The sequence below is a fragment of the Dromaius novaehollandiae genome, chromosome 2 (assembly GCF_036370855.1).
Source record: "Dromaius novaehollandiae isolate bDroNov1 chromosome 2, bDroNov1.hap1, whole genome shotgun sequence".
Taxonomy (NCBI): Eukaryota; Metazoa; Chordata; class Aves; order Casuariiformes; family Dromaiidae; genus Dromaius; species Dromaius novaehollandiae.
In genome coordinates, this window is record NC_088099.1 from 53,928,170 (window position 1) to 53,943,896 (window position 15,727).

Below are 15,727 nucleotides of genomic sequence, written 5' to 3' on the forward strand. Positions count from 1 at the left end.
CAGCACAGATAAGTTATGTAAGCAAGTCAGCTGAACTGTTTTTTAATAAAAAGTTAAATACTTCAACTAACCTGCCGTTGGGTTTTAAATATCAAGAAAGCAGTCAAATTTAAGTGTAATTTCCATTCATTAAAATCAGAATATTTCCTATAAAAATTAGAGATGACTGAATCCTGTATATCCCGTGAACATGAGCTAACAACTTTTCATGAGCTAACAACTTTTCATGAGCTTATTAACTTTCAGTCTTGTCTAATGAGCCTATTACAGCTGAACAACTTTGAATACATCCATGTACGTTTAGCAACGTTACTTGAGCAGTAGCCTGCTGTTCTATTGAAAGGATTGCTTTTAACCATTAAGAATTTTTTTTCCTAATTTTACTTTCATAAACTACTTGAGATAGTTTCCACAAGACAAGGAATGCTAACTGAACCTTTGTACTCAAACACCAAAACAAAGCAGAAGAAAGGAGCCAAGGTAAGAGTCAATTTGATCAATTTCAATTTGATCTTTATTCGTGTTTTAGCGAACGCAGCTGATGAGCAGCATACTGGTTTGGTTCCAGCAATATCTTTCTATGTTTCTAGGGGACAATCACAAAGAAAATAACATAAGCATCAAGTTAAACAAAGCCGGGGTAAATCAAGTTTTAGAAGAATATTTTGCAGGAATTCTGGAAGTGACTTACATTTTCTGTAGAGTTTTGGTGTAAAAAAAATGCTAGCCACATTCAAGGCTGATATGATGCAACACAAATACGTACACACAAATGTATGTGTGTATTATAGCAGTGGCTCAGGAGGAACACACATAGAAGATATTGTTTAAGCAGAAAGAGCTTGAACAGCGCTTACTGTAAAAGAATGCTTAGAAAGGGATTTTATTCTGGACTCCCAAAGAACATACCAAATGAGAGCAAGAGTGTTGCCTTCAGAAGAATAAAGATTTGAAGATACTAGAGTCCATTAAATCTTGATAAATCCAAAGGCGGCAAATGGTAGGAAGGAGAAGGTCAGCAAAATGTTAACATAAGAAGCTTTAAGATTAATCGGTAACATTTTATCAGAGAATGTGTTTTGGCTACTAAACTATCATATTTTAAAAATGCAACAAATTCATGCATAAAATGGACTATAGGGGGTAAATACAGTATCACAAGATATATTTAGCAACTTATTCAATATAGAATTTTTAGATCTGATCAGAGATCAGTTTTTATCACACAAGAGAAAATGAGTGACCATTTATAGTTTTTCCCTTTCAGTTTAAAGGGGATAACTGTATTGAACTGTAGAAAGCTATTCCATTGCAGTCAAACATACATTCAAATGTATAAACAACAGCTAGACTTCTGATGTATTTGTTTTGTTGTGTTTAACAACTTAATCACTCTGACGTTGCACTGAAAAGTATTTCAGTAAAACCACTGTAATTCATTAAAAATAAGGCTACATAAAGATGGATTTTAATTCAGCAAGATAATTGTGCATTTTTTAAACATAGGTATCTCGTCAGTTTCATTAGGACTAAGCACAGGTTTTAAGCGGTGAACACAAACAATAACTAACTTACATTAAGGTCATGGAAGTGAAATAAATTATGCTGTTTCAATGATTTCTCAAGGTGGTTACTTTAAGAAAGTCAATAATGAGTTTAGAATAAGAAGCTTCTTATCAGTTTCTGCAATTCCATAAATCTAGAACAAATAAGAGATTAAGCATCAATTTGAAACCTGTAGGAAACCATGACTGTTGCAATTCAATATGAAGCTGACTGTTCAGATAAAAGGATAAAACAGACTGCAGCACGTGTCCGTTAGCATCTTCCTCTTGTGCTTACAAAAAACACTTCAAAAGCAGAGATCCCTACTGGTAGTAAATCAACATTTAGCACCTCCCAAGAAAATAAGAATGAAGGCAGGCCAAATATGTTGTTGAACTGCTCTCTTGAAGTCTAGGTAACAGAATACAGGTAAGAGGTTTTGATGGACTTGCATATTAATGAAAGATATATTTCTTGAACATAGAGGTGTAGTTACACCTCTATAAATTATAATTATATATATGTATGTCATAAAACTCAGAATGAACTGCAACAACCGCAACAATAGAAGTTTGACACTTTGTGCGATATTTCAAATCCTCTGTAGAAGTCTCTTAGCAAGCAGCAGTAACTAGAGCTTTAATTTTCAATATATCATGTGATCTCCTCCTCTCAGTTATTACTCCAGGCAAAAATGTAGTCAGATTCTGACAGAATGTACAAACCATCTAGAACCAGTTCTGAAAACTGTGTGAGTGAATGACTATAGCTCAGGGCAGGCATCTTTTGCCTCTGATCATGTGTTAGGGGAATCAACACATCTCTGAATGTGCTTCAACATTCACTCAATCCAGGACAGAAGGAAACCGGGCTTTTTTTCTTGGCCTTTGTATTTACAGTTCACTGGTGACTATTCTCATGAATGATTTCTGGATACCCCTCTGTATAAATTCATTATGCACTTGCAACTTCAATACCAAATACAGTTCTGGTTTCCCTACCTCATAGAGTTAAGACAGCGAACAGTACTGAGAAAGGCAGTAAGAATGAGCAGTGATATGAAAAGCTTCCAATGAACAATTCAGTATACTAATCCTTCAGCCAGGAAAAGAAATGAATGGATGGCATGGGAAAGATTAATAGGGAAAGACTGTTCACCATCTTTTCCAGTGTAAGAGTTAGGGGTAATCAACAGAAATTAACAGGAGGTACATTCCAAAAACAAACAAAAAACCCCCCAAAACCCTGCAAGCTGGGAAGGCTGGGAAAGCATTCTGGGTAAGCACCATGACAGCTTGTCCTCTCCTTATGCTTTCTCTATGCCTCTGCTATAGCCCACTACTGGATACATGATATTACCTGTACCAAGAGAAATCACGTTCATGGAAGGTAAGTCAACACTCCTATTCTGTAACACATGACACGGAGAACCATTCATGGTTCAGGATAGTCATTTACTTACATTTCTGTTTATTTTATTTTTTTCCCTCTCCCTCCTTTTTCTTACCAGTTTGCCTTCAGAGAGATACAGAAAACTCATCTTTGACAAAATTAGAATTTTTGAATTTGATTGGTATTCACAGTTTCCTTTAATGCTGCTATGGTAAGAGAGGACAAATGTTGGAGTTTGGCTACCTGAAAGACCCACTTCCCTCTCGCATTAAACACACGCTAATGCTTACTGGAGGAACGTTTACAGATGAGATTGTTGGTACAAATAATCCTTCTACAAAATACCTAGTAAAACAATATAGAGCTTTAAGCATCGGCAGTATGTAGATATTGTGGTATCTTTATAAATTCTTAATCAGCTATCAGATGTGCAAAAATTCACCGTGCACAGTAACATATTTTTCATCAGCTATACTTTGGATTTTTTCCAAACTGTAAATTTGCATTTCTACTTTTTATAACAAAATATATGAGATATGTCTATTTGTACCTTGAAAGAACTTAGAAGTGCTTGTTTCCCTAGAAGCAGCTTTCCATGTAACACTATCTAGAATGGAATTTGCATTAAGCCTAAGGCCTGGAATGAAGCAGTTGCTGCTGATTCTCTTCTTCTCTTATCTGCTTGTAAGAAAAAAAAAATCTGCTTAGATTCACTAAGCCTAAGAATGGTGTATCTACATCAAATAAACTCTGACCCTTAAATGATGGAGTTGCAGGACCCAGTTTGAAAACAAAGTCCCCAGGACAAAGTTTAATCCACAATGCATTACCAGACACTAAATTCTGATGAAAGAATGTAGTGCTAATATAATTTTGCAATTAAAGTTACATATTAAGACTACCACATTAATTTTTCAACTGTTAGGATGTCTTCTGATACAGGCACTTCTTTAACCTTCTTTAAAAATAATCCAGTAATTCTAAATATGAAATTCAGCTACTTTACACTCATTTTAAAGGTAATAGGCAGCATGATGGGTTGTGGTGTAATGGATTGTTTCACCTCCATGTTCCATTTTTTCATGGCTGTTTCTGGATACTGGATCCATTTAACGATACAATTGGATGATCCTTATTTCTTGTTTCTCTGTGTATTTGCTCTTTGGAAGTGATACAAGGCATATTCAAAAACACTGTATACCAGATATCCTCCTTACCCTTCTGTTTCACACGCAATTTTTCCATACTAACATGCAGAGCAGATTGAAGACTTTAGATGATTGACTTTGGTTGCAAGGGCAGAAGCAATCCAGATGAAAATAATCGACTGCACTAAATAACTGACTGATAACTAATGTTTCCACCAAAGAGGGAGAGCCTTAAAAGAGCAGGTTAATAATATTCAAAAAAAATATAAAAATTTCAGTGGTACTCATTCTGTCTGAAATCAGGGCAAAATATCACAAACTCTTACGTAAAAAAAAAAGCTCCAGTAAATTCAGAGTATTTCAGTCATCCAGTTTACAAAGCAGACAAACCTTGATATAAGGAGGTAGGAAGTAAGCTAAAGCTTATGAGTGGGAAAACAAGTATGAACAAATAAGTAGAACACGACTCTTTCTTGATCGCAAAACCAATTCAAGAAGCCTGAAATTTTATATTCAGATACTTCAGGAATCTTCAGCATTCAAGTCTGGGCCTTGCCACACCCCTTTTTAGAAAAGAAATCATGAAAATTAAAACACTTACAAACTAAATATATTCTTTTTTTAAAGGTTGGCGTACATGAAAGCAGAAGCCACATTTCCTTCTATTACTACACATGCTTTACATAAGTTTATATATAAATTATTTTTTTAAAAGTCTTGTATTTATTGTCTGCGAGCAGGCTGCTGCAATTCTGTCTTTTGTGACATCACTGACCAATAAGCAGATAGTTACTCTTACTATTTAAAATTGGGTGTTGTCCTGTTTGACCTGTGTTCTGCAACCTTAAGCATATGTCCATTTGTACTAAAAAATGCCTCTTTTTTTAAACATTCAAGCAATACTCTATAAATTAAAGGGTTTAGCAGAATTAGAAAAATCCACTGAACTCAATTAAATACATAGAGGTGACCAACACAGTAGCTGCAGATTTCAGCTTATTGCCAGTGCTAGTCAAAGTGCTGCATAATTGACATGGAACTAAAAATCTGTCCACAACTAGCATCATCAGTTCTCTGACATTTTACAGCAGCTGATCATTGGTGATTGATTGCTTCTGGGTAAGAGAGAGAGCAGCTGATGTCCAGCGAACTGGTCAAAATAACTGCTGTAATAGCTTTGCCCCAGGAAGAAACAGTCACTACAGATTAACTGCTGCACAGTAACCTGACTGGAGGAAGGCCAGAAGAAGAGTTAGATGTGTCCACTACAGTATACTTACTTACCAACCTCTCTTGCCTGGTCTTACCTAGCCTCACATCTCTTTGCATGGTAGTTATAAAAGGAGGCCAGGAAGAGTAGTTGTGAGCTATTTCTGCCTCTCAGTTGCAATTAGCATGTGATGGGATCAGCCCAGATTCAGTACTGCATGTCTGACAGGCAGCAGAGACATAGCTGCTGCTCTAGGCCCTCTGGATGCAGAGGCAGTCCATTTGTACATGTCTGATCTGGAGTCAGCAGAGGCCAAGAAAAGCTAGTCACTGTTGGACAGGATTTCTTAAATGACAAGTTACTCTAAAAATATTGTATATCCATCTTCAGAGATGTACCGTGCAAACAGACACAAAATCCACACTTAGTGCCACCTGCTGTTCTATGTTGTCTACTGCAGCTAAACTAGCTAAAATTTAAGTCCTTAAAAAATATCATCTGACGAAGACACCAGATTCCAGAAAAAAATCTGACAGCATGCTTCTTTCATGATATTTTTTCCTTAAACCTCTCTCAAAAACTTACTCTTCACAAGCTATAGCACAAAATGTGCTTGTGTACGTTCATGTACAGGGAAGGCCTGAAACTAATAGCTTGAAGGGTATTAGCACAAAGTAGAACAGGCTAACAGAGAAAAAGATCATGTACTGTATATTATGCAATTATTCCAAGTGCTAAAAATAGGTAAGAGGCAGCCAATCCAGTTTCTTGAAGCAAAGAACTTCAAAAGTTAAGCTGTTTTAAGACATTTTCCAGATTTAGACAAGTTTTAGGTACATTTAAAATCACAACTGAATTTACAGACAGAATTCCCCTGCCCATAAATGCATGATTCCATGCACCTTGGGTCTCTTCAGCACTTACATCGATTTATTTAGTTATTTTTTTATAAAACTTTATAGCTCTTGTTAAGACTGATTGTTGAAATACTGTGCAACTGTAGTCCATAACAAGAACAAATTTGCACTGATACATATATTCAGGCATTTAAAAAATACTTACGTTGTTTGACAGTTAAAAGTAACATGCTTAATGTTTTCAGTTTTTGTTATTGGCTTTCATCTGTAAAAAGTTTAATAGAACAGATGCAATTATAGCTCAACCAATAAACAAGAGTTATTGCAAATAGGAGAAAATCACGTGACAACATGACTTAGCACCTAGAAAGCATTCAGGACAAGGTAAAAATGCTTCAGAGCAGAATGACTCATGGAAAGATCGCTCTACTGTTGTAGAGGAAGACTTTCTAGAAAAGATAAACGAAAGCAGCAATTCCTCAGTGCTGTTCTGAGCCTATACCTACTCTATATATTGTATCCTGACATTTGCTTATTATTATTTACTGCTTGGAGCTCAGTTTTCAGGTGAAAAAAAATCAGTAATATCTAAGTTAAATCAATATGAACTACATTTAAAATATTTTTCCTGGCCCTGTACAAATCTGCTTTACAAACCATGTTCTAGGTTACCATATATCATGATTATTTGGACAGAAAAGTCTGCAAGCAACACAAGCTTGTTTTCGTTATGCTGATGTTTATCACTCTGTCGAAGTGTTTTTTCTATTGATAAGTACAGTCTGAACAAAACCACATTTTATAGAAATAGTTATATGAAACCTCCAGTAGTCATACAATTCTAATGTAGTTTTAAAAGTTTAACAGTCTCCTAAAAATTATTCAAATAGTCTAGTCCCTAGTAATGTAAGGGCTCTCAGTCACGTATGGTCAGTGTTAGGTCTCAGGAGTTCTTTTACTTTTTAGTTCTTTGAGTCATACCATGGCATCATTCCTTTGAAACAGTATTGTTCCCACATGCATTACATCACTGGATAGGTTCCAAGGTCACAAAATTTTAAATACTATCACTGCAATACCCAGAAAGTGACAGTCCTACGGTGACATTTAAAGAGAGTCCATGTTCTTCCCCCTCCCCCTTCTATTGATTCCAATTTGCTTAGGCTCAAGCTCTTTTTTGTCTTTGTAAAGAAACAGTATGTATTTACCTGAAGGACTTTCATGTACTAGCCATTTAGATGCCCAAAGGACAGTGTCAAACACACGCTACATACTGCACACTCCTTTATTTCTTTCTCCACTAGGAGGTCATCAATGACCCACACCAGTGTGACATCACCGTCGCTACAGCAACTAGTGAAAACACTCCGAAGAAGAGCAAAGAGGCAGAGCGGTATGATATCACTGCCAGTTGCAAAGATCTGCATCCTTCATCTGTGACACAACTGCTTTGATCCCTATGAAATGAGAAGCCACTCTTGCCAGGGTGATGCGAAAAAAAAACCCAACAAGAAATAAACAAAAAAATCTCTTCACACAAACCCTATGACAGTCATGCTTACCAAATAAGTTTCTTTATTTCTTAAGAAAGGAAATAAATGGCAGTTACATCACTTCTTATCCACTTCCTTGTATTTCTCCTGGTAAACTTTTTTACTTTTTTTGTCTGTGGACACTCAGTTTCTGCAGACTTTCTATGGGCTTCAAAAAGATAACCAAGAAACCTATGTCTATTGTCAGTACACCTGATTTGCTCTGTAGGGATCCACAACTTCACTGCAAGACTACCTGGGACCTGAAAAATCCAAGAGATTGAGTGCTACTGTAATACTGTAAATTTTAATCTCTTTACAGTAGCTATCAAACATTAACTAATAAGTTACTTCAAGAGTCTAATTAACCTCCTCTTTAAACTGAAGTTAGCAACCTCACTGATAGCTTTTACGTTCACCTGACTGTAGGAATACTCCTACAATTGCATAGAAACAGCAGTTTGACTCTGCAAGGTAATATAGAAGTCATCAAGAGACAGCTGTTTCTTGACACACAGCATAAAACTTCACATAACTGGCTAAATATTTACCATTAATGCCTCTGTTCGATTGGAAAGGGAGTCACAACACTGTTTACATTCATCAGCACCTAAGGCAAAATCTGTATTTGTGAACCTTACATGGTCAATAAAGACAATACATTAATACCTTAACCCTATTCCAAATGTAAACCTTTGCTTTTAAAGGAGATGCAATAATTTCATGGTGTCTCTAATATGCTTAAATTTGTGTATCAGGCTAAATACTTTGCTAAAGAATTAATCTCCTGAAATATGAGACAGATATTTACAAATCTTTTGATTTCATCATTCAACATTGAAACATGGTTACCCTCATATTTTCATAATCCCTGAGAATACTTACCACTTTTCTTTAAGTTAAAAATTCTTGCCCTTACAAGCCTTGATATTACCTTGTCTTATAGATATTCTATTTGATTCACAGAGGTTGCTGTCTTTTTAGCATCTAAACACTCAGATTTTTTCTTAGATTCTAGTCTTATATTCATCTAATTATATTCTAGCCAAGGAAAGTCCAAAAAATTATTGCTGTGGTTAAGTCAAATCAAAGAATATTTCATTGGTAAGAATTAAAGCCATATAACTAAAGTCCAAATTCTGCAGGCCTATTCTCTACTGATTTTAACAAGTTTATACACCACGGTATCTGAAAATCAGAGTCTAATACTGGAGGTAAAAAGCCATAGTATAACTCTCTCCAAGATAACCAATTCCAGAATATAATAAGAAATCCCAGCTGTCCAGTTTCACACTTTCGGTTCAGCTTAACTATTTTAAATAGCTACTGCTACAGTGCTTCATTCAAATAAACTTGGAATTTGGAAATCAAATTACTGTTTAAATGACATCCACTTGCAATTTGGCCAGATATCACCTACAAAACCGTTGACAAGTAATTTTTAGATACCTCTACTGATATTGTGGTTTTTAATTTTATTCTGGTTTTAGAACAGGTATGGAAATACTTCTGTAATGAACAACAACAAAGACAACTCAAACCAGAAAAATCCACCAAAGATACAAGAACAATCCATTAATCTTAAAGTAAATATTCTAATGCAGCCTGGCATAGCAGGCTGCGTATTGGAAAAAATAGATTTCAACAAAGTATAGTCTTCTTTCCTACTTCACACTAACTTAACACTAAATTACAGACTGGAAAGCAGCACCTTCTCACAACAGCTCCAGAGAAGTCCTTCTTTCTGATAAATTAAAACAGATACACTGTGTCTTGTAAATGACAGATGTTGAATCAAATCCGCATTGGTGGAAAAAACTGTTTCAGGAAGATCCGCAGAATGCAGCATGTTCGGCAAACACGTAAACACATTTTCTCCCTTATCTGACAAACTAAAATCCTTGGTATGAAGTTTACATAACTATTTCACTTCTGAAGTAAGAGAAATTTTACAGCCTGACTACATAGGTTCACTGAAAATGCTGCTTGAGGAGAAAAAATACTTGTAGCTGATGAATTTAAGAAGTTTGTTTGCTGAGAAAGTTGCCAACTCTAATTAATTGGTTGAAATAATAACTCTCTGAGTGGGCAAACAGTATCAATGTGTTGTATCCATTTGGTAAAATATTGAAATGAGAACAAGCTGGCATGCTTTGAACAAGCTTTGTTTTTTCCTTGGAATTTAAAGTTGAGAAAAGCTGTGACCCTAAAAGCAGAATTTTCAGAAGTATCTATTTAGCATCACAGATCTGCGTCTGAGAACATAGATCTGAAAATATTATCTGAACATGTTCAAGAGGTAATTTTACCAGAAATCAAATTTTCATTGACATGACAACCTTTTTTCCTACTAAAAGCAAAACTTCTGCAACAAAGATAAAATGTTGAAGTTCAGCCTCTCTAGCTGAGATATCATTTAAAGAATGTAAAGAAAGTTAATACAAATATACCCTTAGCAATTATTATGCATTTTCTGAATTACAGCTTAATTGGGTTACTGAGAACACAAGCTGGTGAAACTACTATAACTGCCTTTTGAGTGTTTGTATGGTCAAGCTTTTGAGTTTTCATATTTTATTGTGCACATAACTCTCTAAAAGAAGATGTACTATCAGTACTAGACCTAAAAAAAGAAATAATTTCTAGTTAACCAGTATTATGCCACTATAGATTTTCAAATGAGTTTTTGTAAAATCCTACAATATAGTTCAGATCCCTGTTTAGAAACAGATCTAAAACCTATCTGAAGTGGTAATCTGAAGTTTCTGCTCTTCCACAAGCTGTTGCCAATAAGAGAGGACACAGAAACCAAAAAGCAAAACAACCCCCCCAAATTACTGAATGAAGGGATTGGTGACTGGGAATAGCATTCAAACATTTTTTTCCAGCAGGAAGTAGGGTGACTCTTATAAAAGCAGACAGTGGAATTCCTCTCTGAATCCACATTACCCTAAATTACATTGTACAGCTTCCACTGGCAACTGTTGAATTACACAGTCAAGTGAGTAGCTAGACATCTCACTATTTACATACACAACGGTAGTAATTCTTAGTAAAAATCTATGTTTTGATGTAAAATTAAAAAAAAAAAGCTCTGAGTAAAGTTTTGTAGGGGATATCACAAAATACTCATTTTGGCTAACATGAAGCAACCGGATGATTTCAGTTCAGTTCCTTAGTACAGCGGTGTCCAAATCATTAACTCGGATTCGAAGGATTTCAGCGTGAGCGACGACAGCATGTTGTCTAAGACCTTTTAGCAACCGCTTCCCCTTAAGTAAACACTCAAACCGTCTTCTAAATAACAAGTTTAACAAGGGCGGTAGACAGCTTAATCTTCCGTTTACAACAACCGTGCACAGGCATCGCTTCCTAGTTTCAACACCGGACTGAACACACCCCGCGTTTTTAGCTCGCTATGAGCCACGAGCAGGCTTTTAAACTCCCACCAGAGCAGACCGCTCGGCCTACGGGTGCAGGTCCGCAGGGTGCGAAGAGGAGGGGAAGGTGTGAAGGGGAGAGGAGCCGTGTGCACGGGGGAAGGGAGGGGAAGCAGGTATTTGGCGGCGGCGGGTGCGGGACCCCAACCACCACGACGTACCATCTCGATGATCTTGGTCTTCCTGCCCGTCTTCTTCTTCATGGTGAAGATGTACTGGGCCAGCACCACGCCGCCCACCAGGGCGCACACGCTGGCGCTGGCCACCGCTCCCATCTTCGCCACCGCGGTCCTGTCCATGGTAGCTGCCCGGGACGCGCACAGTGAGCCGCTGCGCGGCGGCGGGGCCGCTCTGCCGCCGCCGCCGGAGGAGGGAGCTTCTCAGCGCCGCCGCGAGCCGGCTGCCACCAACCGCCGCGGCGGCCGGCAACGGCAACGGCAACGGCAACGGCAACGGCCGCGCCGCGCGCCGCCTCCCCGCCAGCGACCGGGCGCACGTCACGTGAGCGTCGCCTGCCGGCGGTACCACCCAGAGGGAAACGCGGGGGACGGAGGGAGCGTGGGAGAAGGGCGCTTTCAAAAGGCGGCCTCGAGGGCAAGGAAGGTTAAAGGCTTCTCTGTTGCCTTTGAAGAGGAAAGGCGCACGCTGGGAGGCTGTGTTTTTCCTCCGGGACACAAGGAACGCCTTTATTTCTCGCGCTTCTTCCCCCTCCCCGGAAGAAATGATAGAGCCCAACTGTCCTTCGCGCGCGCCGAGGCGGCCGCCGCTTCCGGAGCTGCCAAACTACAGTTCCCGGTGGCGGCGGGAAGGGCGCCCCGCCCTTCCGGCCGGCGGGGTCCGTTGCTAAGGCGCCATGACAACGGTGCTGAAGATGGCTGCTGCGCCGCTGCAAGCGCCGTAGCCCATTCCTGCCGCCGTCTCGCCTTCTGTCCCCTTCCTCGGGGTCGCGCCCGAGCCCGAGCGAGGAGCTCCCGCGGGCGACGGGGCCGCCCCGGGGCCGGTCGGTCCGTGGCCGCGCCCGGGAGATGCTGGCGGTGCCCGCTCGCCTCGGCTGATCGGCGCCTCCGGCTGCCGTGCCGCCGCCCGGCCGCCTCTCTGCCTCTGGCCTCGCCTCCCCGGTAAGCCCCCTACGGGTGTCTCTCTCTTTATCTGTCTTTTTTTCCCCTTTCTTTCTCTTTATCTCTCTCAGCCACACTGCTCAGGTTAGCCCCGCTTTTCCAGAAGCATAGGCTAGGACTTGAGAAGTTTGAACTGAGGCAATGTAGTTGTCAAGCTGCCTACAACGCGATTAGCCTACCTCTTCCCCTCTCCCCCCCGCCTTTTCCGTCCTAAAATAACAGCAGGCAGGGAGCAGAAAAGCTGATTTGTGCCCTCTCTGACGGAGTTCTTCAGTCACATCGTCAGGGCATCTTTAAGGCGATTACTCAGTGGCGATCCTGATACTTTCTGTTTGTATCTTGATTGACTTTTCTAAAATAAGCTTTCTTATGAGAGACCTACACCAGAATCTTTTTTTCCTAATTCTCTTTGGTGAGAGGGGAAAGTCTAATTTCTGTGACTTTGGAAACTTGTATTACTTTTTAATGCTTGTTATAGGAGGCTTGTAACAGTTTTAAAAAAGAACTGTGTTTTTTTTTTGTTTTCTCCTTGTAATTGCCAGTGTTTATCACAACTAATCTAGGAATTCATCACAAGAAGTTCCTTAACTTTTTTAAAGTATATAATTTCAGATATTTGGGGTATTTGGTTAATGTTTTTTCAGTTCATGTTACAGCAATATGAAGCTAAGAGGTGGAAATAGAGTAAATATTGTTAATGTTAAAGTTACTTGTATAAACTCATTCATCAACTATAGGTTTCAACAACAGTTTGCTTCCCTTTCAGTGAAGAAGAATGTCTTTGTTTAAAGCGCGAGACTGGTGGTCCACCGTACTTGGAGAAAAAGAAGAATTTGATCAAGGCTGTCTTTGTGTTGCTGATGTTGATAACAGTGGGCAAGGTAAATTCAGAATCAGTGGCTGCTGACTTTTAAGCCACACAGCTGCAAGTATGCTTTGACAGAGCTAGTGCATGGTGACAGCTTGTTAGCCTGGCTAGTTGGTTAGTTAGTTTAAGGTCTGTTGTCTTCAGTGTGTCCTTAATAAAACAAGGTGAGTGCTCGTATTTTTGTTTACCTTTTGTCTTTGTGTATTCCTAGATCTCTAAACATTTCAATTCTTGTTGATGTTCAATAGCAATTTCTCTCATGTTTTATTCTTTTCTGGTAGCTATGTTTAAAACAAAGACTTTAAATTGGTCATGGAAAGAAACACATATATCATAAGTCATTGAACTTATGGAAAAAAAAAGAAGGCTAATAAGTATTTTTATTTTTAAAAAAGTCTTCTTGTGCTGAAAAATAAGAGCCCATTGAAATCAAGTTGCCCTTCACTTGAGGAAACCTTTTTCTTCTTTGTAGTCATTAAGAGATTAAAATACAGTGTGGAGTTGAAGTGATGCATCTCTGTGATCATATTTTTACAACAGTTAATGATCTTTGCACTCAGGGAGAGTTCTCATATATATGTGTGGTGTTGTGTGATGTGGTTTTTTGAGATTCTCTTGCCACATCTTGGAGCTCTATTTTTTTTGCTCAGCAGGGGTCCTTGAGTATGACTTAATTTTTGCCATTTTTTTGAACTTTGTTCTTTTAGAAGGATTTGAACAAAGTCAAGCTATGCTACTGTTTTGGTGCACTTTTTGTATAGGAATTGACTGAGGAAGTTATGGGTAGAATCTATTGCTAATGAGAAAGTAGGCCCTTCTTTTGTACCAGTTATGAATAGTGTTGTGGGAGTGTAATAGTAGTCCACTATTTCATTTGCTTTCCTAACACTGTATTTTCTCTTTGTTTTTAGACTAGTCTCCTTTTCTTGCAGAGTTCAGGGCCAAAAGTAAATGCAGTCTTAAGGCAAAAGGTGGTCTTCTAGATAAGTCTGTTAAGTATTTTTAAGGAATATGCAACTAAATTATATTTAAAGATATAGGTTATGCATCTGTTAATTTGTTGCTGGTAGACTACCTGTTACAGCACAGAACTGAGGCAAAGGCAGAAGGCAGACAGTAATATCTGAACCAGGGACTGTAGGTGGAAGTTTGCTGCTGGAGTGGAGAGGAAGTAGGCAGCTGATCTGAACTTCTGAGCTGGGGTCCTGTGGAACTATTCCAAGCCTTTAGAGGCTGGTAAGCTGGTTTGAGTGTGCTAGGAGTATGTCATCCTGACTTGCGGACAAGACTTACAAGATTTGATTTTGATCATCATTGATAATGATGACCTGTATCTGGAGAAAATACATACTGATGACTACTTTAGAACGTTGGTTCTTCTAAAGTAGTCTTAGCAGCTCTTTGAGGTTTTTCATTAATAATTTTTTTGTCGTTAACAATATCATCCCAAAATAACCCTGGTGTAATTTACCACACTCCTCTTGGAAATAATGGCTCTATCTCAAGATGTGGAGGTCTCAAGGCTGTGTTGACCTGACATAATAATTGTGTGGATTTAGTTTGCATTTGGATAAATGTCATGGATCGCAATTTTAAAATTTAACACTTCTGCTGGTTTGATATGTGTTTGCACAGATCAAAGATGTGGAAGCTGGAAGTTTGAAGTACTCTTGAAAATCAGAATGTGACCTTTCTTAAAGTGTGAGCATCAAACTGAAATGATAGAATAGTAGCAATGGTCAGTGCCATCACCATGATAATTACGCTATGTGGCCCTGTGCTAACCAGTTTTTGTTGCTGGAAAAAAATTAATTACTAACATTAGTCTAGAAGGCAGACCATCAATAGAATCACGTGTGAATATTTTATTTTTTTAGGGTATTCTTTGAAGCACTTCTGCAGCAAATCCGATTCTACAGGTGCTAGTGTATTTTTTTTAATCTCATTTGTTTTCTTTTTTCTTTTTTTATAGATAAAATTATTGTGGGCAGTTATATGGGATATCTCCGAATCTTTAATCCACATCCTGTGAAACCTGGGGATGGAGTCCAAGCTGAAGACTTGCTCTTGGAAGTGCAGTTACGAGAACCAATACTGCAGGTGGAAGTGGGAAAATTTGTTTCGTAAGTCAACATGCTGTGTTGCTGATCAAGCTGTGTAATTAGCATGGTCTGTGGACTAGTTTACAATAAAAGTTAGCTCCTCTCCCTAAGGATGGTCTGCAACAGTTCTGTAAAATACTTAGGGCAAATATTTAGCAAGTGTTTACAGCTTAGATGTCTGTCTGTCTTTTTAGGAATTTCAGTTTAGGAATTTCACTTTCCAGATTGGCAACCTGTTAAAAATATCCATACTATAGTATTCGTTTGATCTACTTAATCATCTCAATATGAGAGAGTTTTTGCTTAATGTATAGGTGGAAGAAAATCTTCCAGGTGTGTCTTTGACTTTTGTTTTTCTTACTTTTAAGAAACATGAGAAAACTTATGTTTTCTGTTCTAACACCCAGAAAACTTCCAGAGTAGCCTCTTTTGATCTGTTGAGGATGTAATGTTCACCAGTTGTTTTTGACAGAGGATTGAAGATCTTTAATTTCAAGGAATTTAATGAAAATAAG

At 38.4% G+C, this 15,727-nt stretch overlaps 2 protein-coding genes across 5 annotated transcripts in view; one reads left to right on the forward strand and one right to left on the reverse strand.

The window, feature by feature from the left end:
• Window positions 1-11,767, reverse strand: part of NT5C3A (5'-nucleotidase, cytosolic IIIA) — a 29,266-nt gene extending 17,499 nt beyond the window's left edge. The window contains exon 1 of the mRNA XM_026100761.2: window positions 11,286-11,767. Within this exon, the coding sequence (XP_025956546.1) occupies window positions 11,286-11,423 (138 nt within the window). The 5' untranslated portion in view covers window positions 11,424-11,767. The remainder of the gene's footprint in view (window positions 1-11,285) is intronic.
• Window positions 11,768-11,871: 104 nt separating this feature from the next.
• The window catches only part of BBS9 (Bardet-Biedl syndrome 9), a 319,236-nt gene continuing 315,380 nt past the window's right edge, over window positions 11,872-15,727 (forward strand). For all 4 annotated transcript variants that reach the window (XR_010387693.1, XM_026100770.2, XM_064506543.1 and 1 more), the window contains exons 1-3: window positions 11,872-12,242; window positions 13,009-13,123; window positions 15,083-15,233. Coding sequence is in view for 3 of the 4 variants with exons in the window: in XM_026100770.2 (XP_025956555.2) it covers window positions 13,018-13,123; window positions 15,083-15,233 (257 nt within the window). In the remaining variant the exon portion in view is untranslated. The remainder of the gene's footprint in view (window positions 12,243-13,008; window positions 13,124-15,082; window positions 15,234-15,727) is intronic.